At 38.3% G+C, this 20,282-nt stretch overlaps 1 protein-coding gene across 1 annotated transcript; it reads left to right on the top strand.

Moving 5' to 3' along the window:
- Positions 1–9,303: 9,303 nt before the first annotated feature.
- Positions 9,304–16,633, top strand: si:ch211-27e6.1 (serine/threonine-protein kinase H1). Its single transcript, XM_057359213.1, has 3 exons — positions 9,304–9,579; positions 10,434–11,331; positions 16,313–16,633. Exons 1-3 carry the CDS (start codon positions 9,314–9,316, stop codon positions 16,631–16,633), a joined length of 1,485 nt encoding a protein of 494 aa, XP_057215196.1. The 5' UTR covers positions 9,304–9,313.
- The last annotated feature ends 3,649 nt before the right edge of the window (positions 16,634–20,282 follow it).

The following is a 20,282-nucleotide window of genomic DNA, read 5'->3' as shown; positions in this document are numbered from 1 at the left end:
TTGTGTCCGTGTGTGTGTGTCATCGCTACATTGAAGCATTTTCATGTCATTACATTTCTCATGCTCTGCTGGCTGCACTTGTCTGCACTGATACCAAACTAATAAAGACTAATGAATCTTTCTAACTGATGATAATAATCTCATTAAAATGCAAATCCTTAATTTCTTTTAATTGTATTACATCACATGTAATCAATCACAACAACTCATTCTGCCGTCCAAACTTCCTTAGCCTACTTTCGCCCTAATTACACCAACACAATAACAACTTGTCGGCTATTATGTCTGCATTAAAAATATTTACGTACATTATCTTGGTTAGTTGTCATTGAATCCTCCTAGAAACTGTGTGTGGCGAGTCTGACTGTGGAAAAAATGATCAATGTAGGGATGCTCATTTCGGTTAATTTCCCTAACCGAGAACCGACGCTCGTTATCCGAACATTAACCGTTAACTGATAAGATTTTAATATCAAATTGGCATTAAATAAAAATACATATTGTGTCTCATTTCGAAGGCTGCGTCCTTTGGAGTTCGCGTTTGTCGGCCGCATATGCCTTCGCATGCGACATCCGGAGGACGCAGGCTTCGAAATGAGACGCAGCTATTAAAAATTTTTTTTTTACTTATTCATATTTCACATTCGTATTTTTACGTCACGTCTAAAAGGCGGCAGGGAAACCACGGGTCATGCCATTTTCTCCTCCTTTCAAAGTGCACAGGAGGCTGCCAATGCTAAGCATCCATGAGATAAGTTTATGTAAAGGATAAATTGATTACTAGCACCGAAATTCCCTCGCAATAGCTCTCCTATTAGCTTTGCTGAGCTTCATTTCGCTGTTGTGCAGACACGCCGGGAAGACAGAGAATGTCACAGCGCGCTGTGAGCCTGATTGTCGAGCGTCTGCATTTAAAACACCTAATTTGAGCTTGAGCAAGGCTGCCAGTGACGCACTCCGTTTGGGGGAGTAAATAAGCCCCCTGACAAATGTGGCCTCAACAACCAGATGAATTACACTTGACCAGTTTCGTCAAGTGGTTTGCGTGATCGGATTTTAATCCGTCTCGAAAACGTTTCGGAGGGCATTTACACGCGTCTGCACGCTTCGTGAGTTAACACATGCATAACATATTTTTCTTTCACCATACAGAAAACTAAAAAACATGTATGATTTAATAGTTATTTAAAAACGAATTATTAATATTATTTAACTTTAAAAAATAAACATACCTTTTAAATCGTTTAGCTGATAGTATTAATCGGTCAAAATTTTTACTATCGGTTAACGGTCAAACGGTCAATATGAACATCCCTAGAACGATGCCATTTAATAGCATTCGAATCCAACTCTTTAAAAGATAGATTCCGCAACATTGACCTCAAAGCTGCAAAATTCAGCACTATGGACAGCACATGTCTTGCCTGTTGAATTTCAGCACCATGGACAGCTCTTGTTGCACACAAAAACAGAACTTGCAAACAACAGATGCAAGGTTGCATGATGAAAGTCACATTCACTAGCATTTGGATTTAAAACTGAGCTGAAAAGAAAGCTTTTTCCTTGCTTTATTTTTCATCAGCAGCTAGCTGAACAAGACCACATCACTTCCCTGACCTAGAAAACTTCATCTTAACAACAGGCCACTATTATCTTGTGGCTTTCATAAGAGAGTGCTTTCGCTGTGTTTTAGCTGATGCTCAAAGGGTTTAGAGAGCTCTTCTCTGTATGGGGAGAGATTCCTTGCATACCACGACACATTCTTTATTAATTTTCTCATATAGCACAGCTTTAGAAATGTTTGGTGTGAAGTAGGCTTTGGCTAAATTAATCATTGGGCACTTTGGAGAGTAAACCTAATACGACAACCTCAGAGCTGGCAAGCAGAGGATAGAGTCAATGGGAAACTGTATGCACCATATCAAATCAATAAACAACAGCCTGAAATATGAAGAAAAGTAAAGTACTTTGGCAGTACCATGGTAGAATGGTATGTGCAAAACAAATTGGACTAGAAACTAGAGCAAAAAAAAAAAAAAACGAAAACCAGATCTGGGATTTGAACAGTTAAGAGGCTGAGAGAGCCACAGTGGAATCATCATAAGACGAGTGGCTAAGAGAGTCAAATGAAGCGTGCTACGAACAGGCTATAGACTCCAGCTGCTGTTCGGCTTCACCAGGTGAAAGATTTTTACTGACCTGCACAGACCTAAACCCCAAGTGAACAACTTTGGGTTGAATTGGCTGACATCAGTCGTGAGACAGACCCCATGGGCCAACATCAATGCTTGACCTCACGGATGCTCTTATGTCTGAATGGGAGCAAATCCCTGCAGCCCTCTTCCAAGAATGAAAATACTGGTATGTACAAAAAAGGACTAAAATAAAACTAATGTTTTGTTTAGCTTTATGTGTTTACTTTGTTGTTGAAGAGATGAACAGTACAAATCTGTATTTTGTTCTGAAATAAATATATTTGTTATTGTTATTTAGTATAGACCACTTCAGAATACGTAATCAAAGCTGGTCCAGAAGAACTTTCCGTTTTTTAACACTACACAAACACTAACCCAACAGAACATTATAACCGAATCAAAATGTTCAGTAAATATTTTTAAGAGTTAACTATAAATGTATGATATAAAAATAATAATAAAATGAAAAAAAAAATTTGAAAGTGCTTCTGGACTATTGTTTACATCTTGCAAATTGGTCTATATACAACTATATACATTTATATTTATGCATTTGGCAGACGCTTTTATCCAAAGCGACTTACATTGCTATACTATACTAAGGCTATCAAACAATTAATCGCATCCACAATAAAGGTTTGTTTACATAATATATGTCTGTACATATTAATTTGGGTATTTATAAACACATAGATAGTTTAGAAATATTTGCATGTATTTATTTATATGTACCAATAATTTAAATAATGTATAAATGTTTATTATTTTTTATATGTTTCTTTAATATATGCATGTATGTGTATTTTTATAAATACAAAAGTAATATGCACATTAAGCAGACATACAGTATATTATGTAAACACAAACTTTTATTCTAGATGCGATTAATCATGATTCATCGTTTGACAGCCCTGCTATATACTCATGTATACAATCAAAATTCAGGTAAAAAGCTTTAGGCAAAAGGAATATCATATTGAATACGGTGTGGTAAAGGTCACCGACAGCCTCAGACGTGTTTGTCTGCTCATTATGGCGTTTACTAGGGGCAATAAATGTGAACAAGAACGTTCATGCACTGTGACCATAACAGCGTAAATGAAGTACTTCAGCATGCACCCATATCTTTCCATCCTGTTAAAGTGTGTAAATAAATATGAGACGTCTGTGAAAGAGAAGATGTAGATAAATTATGAGATGTAATGTAGAGGGGCTGTGCTCTTGTGATAAGATGCACTCTCTTCAGATATCAGCTTTCACTGTCTATGTCATTCCAATATACAGCAGTGTGTATCGTTTTTTCTTTCTTAAACCTTCATTAAAAACCTCATGATTGTTAATTCAGTTTAGATTTCTGTTCTTCGGCTGTTCTCGTCTACCGCAACAGTTTCCGTTCCACAATAATGAAATAGATGTCTTCAAACAAGTTTGTTAAACAAGGCGCTACTGTTTGATGATTAAACATTTAAGCTACTTTCAAGCTAAGTGGCAACCAGTGCACTCAAGACAGAAAAGGAAGAGTTTAAGCACATTAAAGTGACAGAAATCTTTCTCCTTGAAAAGCTCCTTGGTAATTAGAAGGCATAATCCATTTGGTGCGATCCATGTGAAGGAAATTCAGGGTGCAGCATAATTGAAGTAATTTGTCAACCCCGTATTCAAATTAAATTGGCTTCTTTTGACTGCATGAGACTTTGCGCTCTGGCTGAATGGGGTCTGCGCTTAAATAAGTTTGCCCTGCGGCTTGATGGATGTACAGAATGGTTATTAGATTTCTGAAAGCTCGACCACTAAGAGGCGTCTCTTGTGTTTAATTGAGCGCTTCCCTACTGACAAATTTTAGCCTTTTGAGTAAACTTTCAATGTGAAAGAAATACAGTACTCAAAATAATACTGGAATGTCTTTTTACGTGGTGTTGTGGTTCAAACATCATGGTTTTAATCCGTCATGACTTGCCAAGGCTGCTGGATGAACTGCTTTAAAAAAAGCACTTGTTCATCTCAACAAAAACTGATTTTAACCCCTTTGAACCGCTCCACTTTATCACTGAGATGTATGACAGCAATATGTTGTGGCCTTAGCTAGCGATTTTTAAATGCTTTCCCTTCGCTGTTACCAAGGCACACCAAGAGACCATCTTAAGATGTCAAATGTTTCTGAATGATCACCTCCCTGCCTTCATGACTTATGTCCTTTCCCAAAAAACACAACGTAGACTGCTGTGGTTCTCAACTAGTGGGTGGCGACTCAAAATGGGGTCACTGGTTTGTTATGACAGGGTCATGGACCACATGAAAAAAAAACTGAAAAATAAACACAGAAATCATAGTAATCAGGCTTTTGATCAACTTTTAAAGGGCAAGCCCACCCCCCAAAATTCCTTCATTGGTAATAACCCTCCTGGCGTTCCAAACCTGTATGACGTTTTTCTTCTGCAGAAGACAAAATACATTTTGAAGAATGTTGGTAACCAAACAACATTGGACCTCATTGATAAACTGAACTTAAAACCATTTCTTAAAATGTCTTCATTTGCGTTCCAGAAGAACGAATCGTATACAGATTTTAAACAACATGAGTGGGAATAAATGACAGGAGGTGTTTTATTTTTGGGTGAACTATCCCTTTAAGAAAAAAATATTTCCTTATCTTTTACCGTTGATATCAAAGACCCTGAGTCCAATTGAACGCTGCGCTACTTCAGAGCAAATTCATCCATCACATGGTAGGAGCCAAATTAGACAGACACCAACATGGACGGATCAAAACGAAAAAAAATGTCATGCCGTGCTCAGAAGTCCAAAACGTTACTGGCAACGAAGGTGCCCATTGGTGGAGAGACTTATTAGAAATGAAAAAATGGGTCTGAGGCAGTGCAAGCTTTAAGAGGCTGACCCATAATAGAAACATGAATTTAAAAACATAAATGCGGTGTGCAAACAAGAATGTGACCACCCAATTCTTTCAAACACCTGCCAGAGTCTTTGAGAGGCATGACCTACAGAAACGCATCATAAACATCACATTACCTCATTATAATCCGCTGCATGAAAACGCTTTCAAAATGACTGAAATCTATTGATTTAATTAAGAGTATACATTCAATAAGTTTTGAATTAATATATTGAAATGTCCCCCACCTCGGTTGTTTTTCCTTACAGTTTCCAATTCCTAAAGCATCATGCTAAACTATGCAAAAAATACAAATCAGACCATTTTAAACCGGCTCACCGATGATAAACATGTACTGTATATCAACATGTGTTTTTGACGTCCAACAAACAATCTGTGCCGTTAAACAGAACCACTGCTGCGTACAGCAGGATCCAGAAACCCATTGATTTCCCTTTCTGGTTATCTACTGAATACAACTCATCATGTCGCCTACACTCTCCCGCCGGACCGCCCGAGGCCAACACCAGCAAAAGCCAATTAGCAAACACGTCCATTAATTGTGCCTCGGAGAGCGGCGCATCTACTTGGCTTCATCAAGGCGGAGAAACAGGCGATCAGTCACTTTAATCAAATTTTTAGCGACTGTTGCGATGTTCATGATTTTCTCAATCAAGCCGTCACGGGCTATTTGTGTTCTGACCCCTTCCGACCCAGGCCCGCCCCGCACCTCTTCTTCCGACGGAGTGTGCGCGGGAAAATGAGAGTATTCATCAGGGTTCCCGGGAGAAACTCCGGTGACGGAGGAGTTTCTCCTGCAGCTGACAGAAGCAGACTCTGATTAGTTTAGTTTCTATGCCGCAGGGCCGCGTTGCTGCTGCTTATTACAGAATCAGCTCAGCAGGCGGCTAGAAGAAAGCACTCCTTTGCTTAGTAAATCTAGGCAAATAAATGTAAAAACAGAGAAGTGGGTGGACAGAAGAGTGCCAAGAGATCGATCTTGACCAGCTCTCAAAGACCTGTGAAAGGTATAAGTCTCTTTTTTTGACTAATGAAGTATTGCGGTTACAATCAATTTCTCAATTACAGGCCTCTACAATATGTGCAGCTTAGAACACATCATAGTCTGAAGTGTTCATTAAAGGAAAACAGATGAATAGATGCGTGTCAATGACAGCACCGAGCCAATATGAAAAAATCAGGCTTAGTTCATCTGATGCTCATTAAGATTTTAGTCTTTTTTCTGTCGAAAACAAATTGAGGCTTTTGAGGAAAGCTTTCCAGGGTTCTATCCATATAATGTACATAAAAGGGGGGGGGCTGTTGGTTAAGGTCCAAATTTCCCAGCTTCACGAAAAAATGATATACTTTATAAACGTACGTACATATATGGCTCACTCTGCCTAGGAGTGCCTCCATGTATAGCGCGTCTATGACTTCTCGTACTATGGAATCACGTTGTAAAGGCCACGCGGCACCGTAATTTGCCAGAAACAAAGCAACAACATAAACAAGAGCCATTTGGACCAAACTAAACTACTGGTAGACCTCCACAAAGAATCCATAACTGTAGAGTAGTTTTGATTTCATTTAATACAAATAATATACAATAATATACTAAAAAAGCTGGGTTATTTTCAACCCAGTGTTGCGACAAAACGGGTTGAACCCAGCCGTTGGGTTAAATTAACCCAGTAAAGGTTCATATTTGACCTAACAATAGGTTAAAACAGCCTAGCATAGGTTACATTACAACGCTACGGTTAGCTTCGTTCCGTTTTGACCTAATAGAGAATGTGAAGCTGATGTCACGCCCTATGTTGCATGTTGCAGTGGTGCCGCCATCTTGGAAGGATAATACTCCACTGCTATTATTGTTTCGATATGTACCGTTACTTGTTTTGTTTGATATATGGAGAAATCGAAAGTGAACTCTTGTAGGGCTCAGATTTAACTTAAACTAGGACTGTTAGTAGTAACAGAGAGAGAACATGTTCCATGACATTACATTTATACTCATGTACAGAAGTAAGTACTGCAGGTGATGTGATAAAAGTTTGTGTAGTTGCACTGGAAGAATGTAAAGTTTAAATGATGGTGACACACACACACACACACACACACACACACTTAATGTGATTTATCTGGACAGTGTGCAATAATCGGACATAGGTTCAATATAGCAGAGCTTTAGCAATCTCAAGAGAACGCCATCTGAACTGTGATTTAAATTCACTTCATCAATAGGAAACCAATGCGTGTGTGTGTGTGTGTGTGTGTGTGTGTCATTAAAGTTTAGTTTCAGTCTGAGCATATCAGTGCAGAGGTACTCATTTAGCTAGATTGATCATTTTCAAGACTGTTTGACCACTTGTATTGATTTTGCATGAGCCACTAGCAGTTTATGTCCTCTTATGAGATGCAATTTACAGAAATGGACGCTGACACCCCCTTGCCCTTCGCCCCGGTTTATTTTCTGTTTATCAATAATAGTTCTTCTATGAGACAAAGCTAACTAATTCAAGTTTTCCTCTCCATCTCGACGGTTATAAATCACTCTGATTATTCACTTTGTCGTGTGTGACGACTGCATTTATCACGCTGCCTGTGAAGTGACATCATAACCAAAACACAACAAACACTTCCCGTGAGTGTAAATCTACTCATAATTGCTGGGCTCCTTGGTATTGTGTCGTTTCCATGGCAATTAAGGTTTAAGATTAGGCAACGGATTAGGGCTGGATTATTTGAGGATTACGATGGATGATCGCTGCAGTCAAAACAAGTTAATTTCACTCCTCATCCATTTATTTCAATCAATTTTGATAAACGTTCTAAACTCAATAGTGCACTCTAGTGGGTGCATTCAGAAGTGAACTAAATCTTCCACATTAAGACTAATATTTAAAAGCCTTGGAACACTCTGGCCATCTCACATACTATTACAGAGGCTGTAATAATATTGAATTTTTATATTCATATTGTTATTATAAAGTCTGTCCCCGAGTACCAAATATCAGATGCGTTTTCATTACATTCAATAGTCAGACAATATGATTTAATGTACTGGAATATTATTACTGAGACTGAACTCTGGTCTGATTGCCTGAAAAGATTCTTTTAAATGAGCTCATTGTATTCGGCTTCATTTACTGTCTTAAAAAACTAATGAACGTCTTTGTTCTTTATGACAGATCATGCCGGCATATTATCCACATTTGCTGAAAATAGAAACTCCAGAAATGAGGAGAATGTTCCGTCTCAAGCCATTTCTCATCATTTCATCTACATTTTAAAGACCTTTTTGTTGTATCCGTTATAATGACTTGTTCACATGATATGAGATTCTGTAATGCTTTGTTTTGTAAAATAATGCTGAATTTGTTTTTGGCACCTTCACCTTATTTTTAACATCATCATGTTGCGATATTTCTCTTTTGTTCGCTCCATTGAAACTTCTATACGTGGTTCAAATAATGCAAATAATATATACTAATAATATACACTAATATATATTATATAATATTATTTTTTATAAATATTAATAAAAAAATATTACTCTACCAGTATTGGCCTCATAGTCCAAACCCCCCCCAAACGTATTATTAAAATTCCAAAAAATCAATGTTTGAAACTATAAATAAGTAGGCTAGCCTTTAGAGTTCAACTCAATGGGTTAACCTTATTAAAATATCCATGGTTTTACTAAACTCGAACTATAGTAATATAGCAAATTAAATACCATTTGTAGAATAGGCCTCTACATGTACTACAAATATCATGGACAATAGGCCTATACATAAACTATAGTTATGTATTTACAACAAGTAAATAAAAAGATATTGTTATATAGTTAAACCGAGGTACTACAAAGGTAAACGTTGGGTCAGGAAGACGTACGATTGCAACGAGTCAACATTTCATCAAGTTGTCAATTGTTTTACCTGACAGGGCAATAATAGAAAGTTAGAACACATCTAAAACAGCATCCAGATCAAACACTCATCACACAGGTGTGAGTTGTTGCACACCTTCCTCTCAGTTACTGTACGAACGCCGCTTACAGGTGCGCAAAATATCGGCTGTGCTCACGTGGCATTCAAACACGCGCGAGCTCGATCCGTCGATCGTTCTTTCCTGTCTGTCTGCCGGTCGGTTTGTGAAAGTTTATCCTAGCATCTGATACCACCTGTCCGCAATCTTTCCACGCTTGAATGTGTCAATCATGGGAAGCGGTTCTGGTAAAGTGTTACCCGAGTCCTCGAAAACTGGGTATTTTTGTCCGCTGCGATCTACCGCGTGCAGGAAACACGAGCAGCTTGACGGATTTAAAGGCAAAACGCGAGCCTGTCTGTGGAGTTGGAGAAGAGATCAGCGAGCACCCAAGGAAGGACCAACTGAAGAAATGAAAGAATCAGTTAATTTGGAGAAGAGGATAAAAAACCCAAACGCCAAATTTCGCGCGAAGTTTGACCCGCGTGTCATTGCGAGGTATCGACTTCAGCTTTGTTCCAATTGAAATAGCGAATAAACAACATGCGTACAACTAACGTACGCTACTATTTGAGCTGTGTACAGTATGTAACATACATAGTGTGCGAAAAATATTTATTAGTTTTACATTTTTTACAAAATTAAGAAAACGTTAAATACAAATAGAAAATTGAGAAATTTAAAGGAACGGTTTTTGACGCAAAATACGGAGGAAAGTTCATGTCGACATCAGTTCTAATGTTTTGATTTCTGCGTTTAATTCAAGTGTTATAAAAAATATGTGCTCTGATGCCAAACTTATTTATTTTATAAATACTCTGTTTGTGTCCAAAGTCCCAAATAAAATAAAGAAACAATTGCGTTGGATGATATACCAAATAAAGTTACCCAAAACAGTCTTTTTAAAGCATTTCAAAAAAGTGCAAAGCAACATTTATATAGCAAAAATAGATGTAAACTGTACTTAGGAATGTATACTACTACAGAATAGCGTACAGTAGGCCTATTCTGCTCCACTGTCTTTATTAAAACGTTTTGATTGCTATAAACGTTATTTATTATACGAGTTGGATTAAATGGCAGAATTAAGTTATCAAACATGACGTGTCAATTACAGATGTCTGCTTTAATTAAATGCTTTACATTTATTAGTCTGCCAGTGTAATGTAATATAAGCTGCGCTTAATGCCAGAATAGAAGTAATAATGAAATTGAATTTATGAAATTATGTGTCATAATGTGATGTAATTTAATTTGATGTAACCCATTACCGCACAATAGTCTGAAACATAGCAGGCACTTTCATTTGCCTGTGTTTTAATATCTACTTACATGCTGTTCTGTTTTTTTAGGTATGACATCAAAGCTCTGATCGGTCGAGGCAGCTTCAGCCGTGTGGTTCGCGCCGAGCACAGACGCACACGCCAGCCCTTTGCCATCAAGCTTCTTGAGGTCAGAGGTCGGGAGGGTCGCGACACTTGTCAGGCAGAGCTCGGGGTCCTACGTCGGGTCAACCACGCTAACGTCATCCACTTAGCCGAGGTGTTCGAAACGGCTCATCGAGTCTATCTCGTTCTCGAGCTGGCCACTGGAGGAGAGCTCTTGGAACGCGTGGTCGCCCGAGGGACGTTTAGAGAGCGGGACGCCACCAAGGCCTTGACGATGATGGCCAATGGGCTGTGCTATCTCCACGCCCTGGGAGTCACTCACAGGGACCTTAAACCAGAGAACCTGCTGTACTACCACCCGGGTCAGGACTCTCGGTTGATCATCACCGATTTTGGACTTGCCTGCTGGGACAACCAGAGTGCAGCAAGTGTGTCTAATGTTTTTAGCAGTTCTGCGACTGCTAGAGGAGCTAAGGACAGCGGTACCACAGAGAACGATATTTCAGATGATCAGGTGACTGATCATTTTAATCTAAGAACAGACAAAACTAAGGAACCAAACTCTGAACTTAAAAAGATGAGTCTATTACTTCAGAATGAAGATGACGCATGTCTTGCAACCCACAGCATGGACTGTCGTGCTAGTAAAACTAAAGACTGGGCTCTTAGGACACTTTGTGGCACACCAGAGTATTTGGCCCCTGAGATGGTGGCCGGAAGAGCGTATAACAGCGCTGTGGATTTGTGGGCGCTGGGTGTCATAACTTATATCCTGCTGAGCGGCTCCCTGCCCTTTGATCAGAACAGTCGACCACGCCTCCTCAGGGCTATCCTTAGGGGCAACTACAGTTTCCATGGCAATGTGAGTATTAAAATAGCTTTTCTTATACCCTTTTTAAGTGTGGCGAGAGAGAAAATATAACATGGGGCCCGTTTACACCTATTAACATTCATCTTGGCTGATGCGACCGCAAATGGACAGATTGCAGTTTACGCTTAGTATTGACAATGCGCCTCTTGTGACCACTTGAGATTGGATTTTGTTGAGGGTAGAGTCTCAGATTATATGACTACATATATCACATTATAGCTTTTCTGTTATCTGTTGCTAGCCACGTCAAGGTCATGGGTTCAATTCCCAGGGAGTGTACTGTAATTTAACTGTGCTTTTGATTAAAGCGTTTGCCAAATGCGTAAATGTTGCGTAAACTTTCGGCCTGTGCATGTATATGTAAAGGCTGGTTCACATTTGTTGATTGGATTGTTTTTCTGCTTAGGCACCATATTTACATTGATGGCTGTTTGTCACAATATCACATTTTCACTACACGACCAAAAGAATTCACGCTAATGATAATATCTATTGAAATGTTTTTAAAAAATGAGTCACAATATGAATGAAGGTAGGCATAGAAAAAGAGTTTGTAATCAATGTAACTCTTGAAGTCCCTGTGAACCGGAAGTTGCGATCGTTTTTGCTTCCGTATTTTGACGCATTTCCTAGTAAAATGGAATTTCGAATGAGAAAAAATAGTAGGCGTGGCTTTTTGTCTTTCTCTGCGATTTGATTGTATGTATAAAAACAGTCGTTGCATTTTGTAATGGAACTGGCAGCAGACTGACAGTTGAAGGGGAGGAGTTAACGGATGCTCCGCCCAAGCCGTCTAACATGCGTCATTTAAAATGGATAGTCATTACAGGACGGAAATGCATTTTCAGATTTTGAGGGTACACGAATTTTAAAAAGAGATTTGATTGATAAACTATTCACAACAAATGCTGTAATATTTCATGAAAAAATAGGCATTGTCATTTTTTATTTCACTGGGACTTTAAGGCAAGATTTTAAACACATGCTAATTGCTAAACAATCTACAATAACCATTGATTTAATATCACGGTACTCGATACCTATGTATTGTGACACCATTAGTTTACATGTTTAACCAAGCGGTTCCTTTATAGAGGTACGTTAGCATTTCACGGTGCACTTGCACACTAGGGAGTGCTTGACAGTTAGAAGTGTATGATCACCTGTTCTGAGACACCTAAAGAAACCCAGCTTAAACATTCAGTCTTCAACATTCAAGTGTAAATCAAAGGGCAAACGCGCGTGTGTGGGAATGTTAAATCTGGTCACCTGTGTAAACAGCCACCAGCAACCTGACTGATGTGTTGCCCACCCACAGCATGTTAGCGTGCCTTCCTTTCAAGGGTGCGTGAGTGTGTGTGATGGGCGGTTGTAATCAGAGGGGATGGGGAGCTTCACCACAGAGCTTTTATCACCTTTAAACTGCAAACACACACAAACTCTCACACGTATTTTATCACATCCAGCCATTTTACACTGTCTATTGTGTTACTGTTGTGTACTGTTTTTGCTGTTTCTGTGTACTGGATGCTCCTGTCACCAAAACAAATTCCTTGTATGTGCAAACATACTTGGCAATCAGTGGCGATCCGTGACTCCTCTTCAGGTGAAGCAGTAATGCGAAGCTCGGCAAAACATGTATTTAGCCCGTCATGTGTGTGGCGCGTCATGTCAAAATGCGTGCCTGCTGCAGACGCGTCGAAAGGGTTTTTAATAAAAGAGATGCTCGCGTTTGCTAGATACTCGCTTAGTCTCATGTGTAATCAGAGTTAAGTGTTAACTGCGTCTCTTTTATCATAAACCCTTTCGACGCGTCTGCAGCAGGCACGCATTTTGACATGATGCGTGATGCACATAGGTTCACGTGAAGCGCTGAACACGTATTTCTGAAGAACTCTTTCTGATTCTGATTCTGATTAGTGGCGTGAAATTATAATGCCGGAATGGAATAAGTGGTTTAATGTCCTGCCTAACTCAATACTATACTTTATCATAACATTTGGCTTCTTTTTCTTTTTTATGCCGAGAACCTCTGTCATAAACCCTTCCCGGACCTTTAAAAGGTGATTCTTTAAAATAGAGTGTTTCTTTTTATCATTGAATGCCTCTTGTGGTGGTATGTCAAATAGAGCCGATAACAAACCAGACATCAAATATCTGGCCAAATTTGCCCATTCACCTCTGTCCATCATCATGGCCTGCTAATCATCCCCATATATATATATATATACTGATTGGCTTCACTCCTTCTCCTCTCCACCAGTTAGCTGGTGTGTGGTGGGTGTTCTGGTGCTATATGTCTGCCGTCGCATCATCAAGGTGGATGCTGCACAGTGGTGGTGGTTGAGGAGATTCCCCCTTCCATGTAAAGCGCTTCTTTGAGTACCCAGAAAAGCGCTATATAAATGTAACAAATTATTATTATTATATATAATATGTGTATATGTATTTGTACAGTCCACGTGCACACGCATATATATATATGTATATATCTATGTTCACACACACGCACAAACAACTGGTTTATTATCTCCGTGGGGACAGACCATAGGCGTAATGATTTTTATTTTATACTATACAAACTGTATATTGTATCCCCTAAACCTAAAGATAATTTTTTTTTTGCAATTTTATATTTTCAAAAAATATCGTTCTGTACTATTTATAAGCTTTTCTGCCCTTGGAGGACTTCTTCCTCATGAGTAGGTGTGTCCCCACCAGGATATAAAAACAAGGCCACATATATATTTATAAACACACACACACACACACACATATATAACATAAACATATATAAATAATACAGAAAACATGTCATACAGTATGAGTGTCATTCATATTACTGCTACTCCCTTTAAACAATCCTCATTTGGGTAGTTGACAAATATACCGTACATGTGTCCTATGGTGTGACATATAGCAACAATTTAGAAGACAATAATATTTACTGATATTTATAATATAAAATAGCATATGAGAGATTTATGTTCATTGTTAGGTTTTTATTTCTAAATTTTAGCTGACACACCAGGACACATTTGATTTGTCAACTATTTGTCAATCTATATATCTGTATATCTATATAAATGTAAACTTATTTTTGTTAGTTTTGGAAATGCTTGATAAACCCAACGCAATCTGACAAAAATGTCTAACTATTGGGTGGCTAATTCATATGAATTTGTACAATCCTGTTTGCACATTTTTGTACGATCTGCTTTCGCATAAGTTGCATTTAGGTTGGTGGTCCTTCATTATTGCTTTCATCTAATAATTGTATGTTAGGGTTAAATTCATATGAATTACTTGATAGTTTTTAGGGAGATGAGGCTGAATCACTTTGATTTTCGTTCACTTGCGTTCCATTTCTTCAACGTTTATAGAGAACACTTTCACTCAACAGCACAACAAAACCTTTAATGAAAAAAAAAAGAAACAAACTTTTAAAGTCTGATTATATTCCGTTTCTCGCTGTGAATGTGAAAGCTATGCTGTGATGTGTAATTATAAAACAGTCAGCCCTCACTTAGGTTAGAGAGAGAGACAGAGAGAGAGCGAGAGAGAGAGAGAGAGAGAGAGAGAGTCAATGATTCGGTCTCATAAGAACACAGCAAAGGTTCCTTTTAACTATAGGAATAAATATCCAGGACTTGAAAATAAAAATTTGAAAAGCCTATTTATGTGTGTTCCTTTGATTCAAAAATTGGACATTACAGGTTCATTTGTGTGTTAGTTTCTTGTTTTTCGTATAAAGAACTGGTTCTAGTTGGACCTTAAAGGAAACTTGTTTTTTCCTTCATTCCTTTTTTCCACCTGCTACACCTTTATATAACCATTTGAACGCTTCTCTGATACCGGAGATGTTCATTAACTCCTTGAAATTAGCGACGAATCGCAAACCCATTGAAAACCACTGACATTTATTGAGTAATGTCCTCGCACACGGACGGCGGCGAGGCGAAAATGCCACGTTTGATATCTAATGCGGTTGAGATGCAGAAGTGTTTGTAGTTCAGGTCAGTGATGGTCCTTTATTCAGGCAGATTCTTGGGCTGTGTACTCGCTGACATTTACAGCTGGAGCGCTGCTGTTGTTCCTGGGATCGGTCATGGCTTCAACACAGGCTGAATGTAAAAGCAGTAATGAATGTAAAGTGGTCCGCTGTATCTCGAGTGTGGACTGGATGAGCTGATGCTGGTCTGGCAACCATAAAATGTCATTGTGCTTTTGGTTTTCATTTTGAACAGCATATCTATTATTGCTTCATTTCTAAAAACAAATAATTTTCTTAAAGGGGACATATGACACCGCTAAAACGAATATTATCGCGATTTAAGGTTCAAAATTGCTTTATTTTCCACATATTGTCCATGTTTGTATCTCCTCTTTGCCCCGCCTCTCTGAAACACGCAGATTTTTAACAAAGCTCATGGCTCTGAAAAGCGAGGTGTGCTTTGATTGGCCAGTTAACCAGTGTGTAGTGATTGGTCGAATACTGCAAGCGTGTGACGGAAATGTAACGCCTCTTACCATATTTGGAACATCAGGTTCCTCTTCAATTGTGCTGACAGGTACGCCCACCTTACTTGAGTATACATTTGGGCGGTCTTAGTCAACTCACCACGAACTGATGTAGATTTGTGGGGGTGTGGTTACACGAGGCGTTTCAGGCAGGTCTGGGTGAGCATTCGCTTTTAGATAGAACGCATCTTTTGTTCCCACACTTTAATTTTTGCAATTTTACGTGTCTAATACATGCATGGACAACTTTTAACACATCAAAGACACAGAAAAACACGTGTTCGTGCCATATGACCCCTTTAACTTTCTTGCTTAAAATGTTTCTTTACTCTCCTTTAAATTAAAGCCACTTGTTTTCATTTTATGTAACAAATGAAATAAATGCACTTCTACTGGGGATTACCTGTCTAAACCTGACCACTTGAATATTAACACTATTTTTCTCTCTCAGCCGTGGAACTCTGTATCTACATTGGCCAAAAGCTTCATCGATCGCCTTTTGACCTATGACCCTGAGGACCGAATGACGGCTGAAGACGCTCTGAAACATCCTTGGCTGGTCAGCATGGCAGCGTGTTCCTCTAATAAGAACCTGCACCGCTCCATATCCCGAAATCTCCAGCGTCGGGCGTCACATGCTTCATCTCGATGTCCCAGCTCGGGCTCGACTCCCGGCTCACGCTTGGCGGTGAACCCTGGGTCACGGCCGGGATCTGCTCCACGGTTAGGGCTTGGCCACAAATCACAGAGCAGCTTGAAGGTCACAAGCTGATACTTTGATATACTTGATCCTTTACTTCGATGCATGTCTCCAAATCTAGCAGACGTTTGATCTAAAGGGTTAAATATGTTGTTTACATGGAACAAAGATCGTGTATATATGAGGGTAGATTTCAGTAAATCAATCTGGATAAAACCTAGAAAAGGTTTTCTGCGCAATCTGAGCTTTATCAAAGTGTATGGTACGCATTGGTCAGAAATATGATGACAAACGATTTTAAAAATATCCGCAAGTAAAGGACTGTATGAGAAAACAGTATGACTAAAATATCTGGCCGGAGCCTCTGCAAACGTGACCGCAGAGTAAGGTGACTTTCCTTAAAGGGACTTTGGTACTTTTTCAGTTTAGTTTTGAAAGAACTTCAGCATATTTATCATTAGAGATGTGCACAGCTGTGTGTTTTACACTCTGCGCTATAAAAGGAAGATCACGGTCTGCTCTTTCACATTCACATCCTTCATTAATCAGATGGCTATCTATTTTAAAATATACACCTTTAAAGAGTTGCATGCCAAACTATATGCGAATGGCCAGGAGGTGTAACATCAGCACAGGGTCTGATCATCTGTCAGATGTTTGGGTTGTTTTGACGATGAGCCATACTGTACATTGATTGTGTTTTTGACGAGCCAAAAGTTGCCATGGTTTACCGTTTGTTGTGTAACTTTGGTTGGAGTGATAAAAAACAGTATTATTTGGACATTTAAAGACCTGGTTAAAAATGTATGAGTGTCATTGCAGTAGATAACATGCTTAAATCAAATTGTATTCATGTTGATGTAATATCACAGTTGTGTATTGTGGTGACCCCATGTATTTTTTATATGTTGATGGTTGCTATGATTTACTAACATCTATGTGTCAATGGGGTAAAAGGATTTTCGACATGCCTATTTTAAAATACAAATAAATAACATCTATTGCAGTTATTCAAACATTAAGAATGTGGTGTACATATAAATGCGGATTAAAATGTTAGATTAAGTGATTTTAGCGTTTTTCATTAGTGTGGTAATATTAATTCATTTCGTTGACATACTTAACTTTTTTTACTAATCTTTAGTATTTATTTAAAGTGTTTAGAAACAAGGTATTTGCATTTCTATGAGTTTTGGTAAGTAATCATCTCATATTTTTGGACTATAATTTTGTCTTCTTAAATTAACAAAATTATTTTTCCTGAAAATCGCATTCAGCTGATATGAAATGTTTTAAAAATACCTTTCACTTAACATTCACATAACATGATAAGTGATCGTTATAGTCATTGACCCTTATACAGTTTTGAGCCTGCAGAGATGTCTGTGTTACAAGCAAGTTGTGCTTTAGTATTTCTCTTTTCTGTATCACGTGCCTGTCTTGTGTTTTTTAAATGTCCAAGGTGGAAATGGGAAACAGGAAAAGATCTCCCTCTACTGGAGAATTATGCAGTTGCTTGAAAATACATTGTACAAGGCCTTAAAGAGATTTGTTAACCCAAAAATGTAAATTTTGTCATCATTTACTCACGCTCAGATTGTTCCAAACCTGTATACATTTCTTTGTACTGCTAAACACAAGGGAGGATATTTGGAAGAATGTCATTAACCAAACAGATCTCATTCCCCATTTACTAGGGTGCATGTGCTAAAAGCGATGAAGACCATTGAAAGCCATAGACTGAGATTTCTCAGTGATCATGAAGATGTGAAACTCTGAGGTGAACGCTGCCTTTAGGTCGCTGAAATCACAGACAGCCGCACATCACAGAGGGAAGATTTTCACCGCAGGTTTGAGGTGGATTGAGATGTTTGTTGTGTCGGGGAGATTTGGAGTAATTGTCCCAAGGCAATTGAGTTTTGGACTGGGATCTTGCCAGTTTTAGCACAATGCAGCTTCACCTGTCTTCCACCAATATGAGTCCAATAAAAAGATGTGGTAAAGACTTCAAGAATTTTCTTTGGTAACACGCTATGATCGTAAAGCCATTTGTGGATGCATGATGATTAACATGTATGTAGAATAATATGAAAATATTGCCATTTTCTAACACAGATCAGCCTAAAAGTAAACTGTCAAAATGTTTTTTTTTTTTTTTTCATAGGCAATGATGACCTAGTATACACACACTAAGTGATGTCATGATATTATGTTGCAAACGGGCAAGACTCTGTGGCCCTGTTTGGGTTTATGAGGATTGTAAAGCAGAAAGTTGTTGTGTTTGCCCTTTGCCAGACTGCACTGTTAGGAGGAATTATGGTGTGCTAGTTCAAGCAGCCTACTTTATTTTGACTCCGTTAACTCCCCCTAGTGTTCATATAGTGTTCCTGCACCCTGTGCAGAACAGTTAAATACCCCTTCAATAAAAGAACTCTTAAATTTGAGTTTTGTGTTTAATGCCTTCTCTTTTAAAAAATAGACTTGATCTTTGTTACTATTTTTAATTACATTTTAAAATCATTATTTAATAAAAATGTCCAGACCACTAATCAAACAGGAGGTGGCAATGACGCAAGAACGAGTAAATGGTGACAGAACTGTTCACAGCCTTGACCACTAGATGGCGTATGGAGATACATTTCTTGCAGTCATGTGATCTGAAATGTCTATATCACAGCAAGGAGTGCAGACACTGCTCACTGATGTTCATGACTGCAAAACAGTAGTACTAGGTCGTGTTAAAACTAAGACAGATGAACCAAGCCTCTTTTCTATTGATGCAGATATTGCCTTTCTGCGATAACATTTTCATATTTATATACAGTGGCATAAACTGAAATCAGTTGTCGATATCAGATCCTGAGCACATGGATGTACAATTTGTCATTGGTGAGCAAATGAGGATTCGTTTTTTCTTTATCACGAGTTGCAGTGGAACCCCCTCAATCCACTCAGATAGATTAAAAATACAGGCAGTGATCTAACCCATGGATACACACAGAGAAAACTGGGTGTTTGGAAGGGAGGTAATGCCCTCAGGGAGAGTGTTACATAACATAGAAACAAGCTCTCACTGTATACATGATAATCAGTCACAGCTACATCTTTATAGGCTACTGTGGTATATAGAGTCTGAACTAACATGTACTGTATATTACAGATCTCTCCCCGTCTCTATATACTCTATAAGGGAAATTATATAAAACATGTTTCTTGGTCAGTGTCAAAAATTCATTTAAATATTAATATCAATATTTTATATGAACATCAATATACTATAAATGTTATTAAAGAGAAATATGAATCCACTTAATTCTGTCACATTCCAGTTATTATATGAATAAATTATATAATATATTCAGATTTGAATCAAGGTCAATGATTGTCAAACCCATACTGTATATACGAATACAAGTCTATGTTCCCTCTCAGTGGTTCATCACAAGTCGCTTTCGGCACAGTATATACTGTAGGCCTATAGGTGACATTTTTTACATTTACAATATTTCCATCTGATTTGATATTCACATGTCGAGAATTATCTGTGGGAAGTGGTATAGCCTGAAGGTTACCGATTCTATTCCAAAGAAGTCAAAGTCCTTGATGATCTCACGTTACAGTTTACTCATTCTTTTTGTAAAACTGTTATTTTTGAAACTATCTATCTATCTATCTATCTATCTATCTATCTATCTATCTATCTATCTATCTATCTATCTAT

Source organism: Triplophysa rosa, linkage group LG18 (assembly GCF_024868665.1).
Source record: "Triplophysa rosa linkage group LG18, Trosa_1v2, whole genome shotgun sequence".
In the NCBI taxonomy this organism is placed as follows: Eukaryota; Metazoa; Chordata; class Actinopteri; order Cypriniformes; family Nemacheilidae; genus Triplophysa; species Triplophysa rosa.
This window is presented reverse-complemented; position numbering and strand designations above follow the sequence as displayed.

Excerpts from the sequence above, each read along its gene's own strand:
- si:ch211-27e6.1 (XM_057359213.1), top strand. The coding sequence starts at position 9,314 with ATGGGAAGCGGTTCTGGTAAAGTGTTACCCGAGTCCTCGAAAACTGGG. Across the intron at positions 9,580-10,433 it reads GACCCGCGTGTCATTGCGAG|GTATGACATCAAAGCTCTGA; the intron begins GTATCGACTTCA and ends CTGTTTTTTTAG. Across the intron at positions 11,332-16,312 it reads ACTACAGTTTCCATGGCAAT|CCGTGGAACTCTGTATCTAC; the intron begins GTGAGTATTAAA and ends TTTCTCTCTCAG.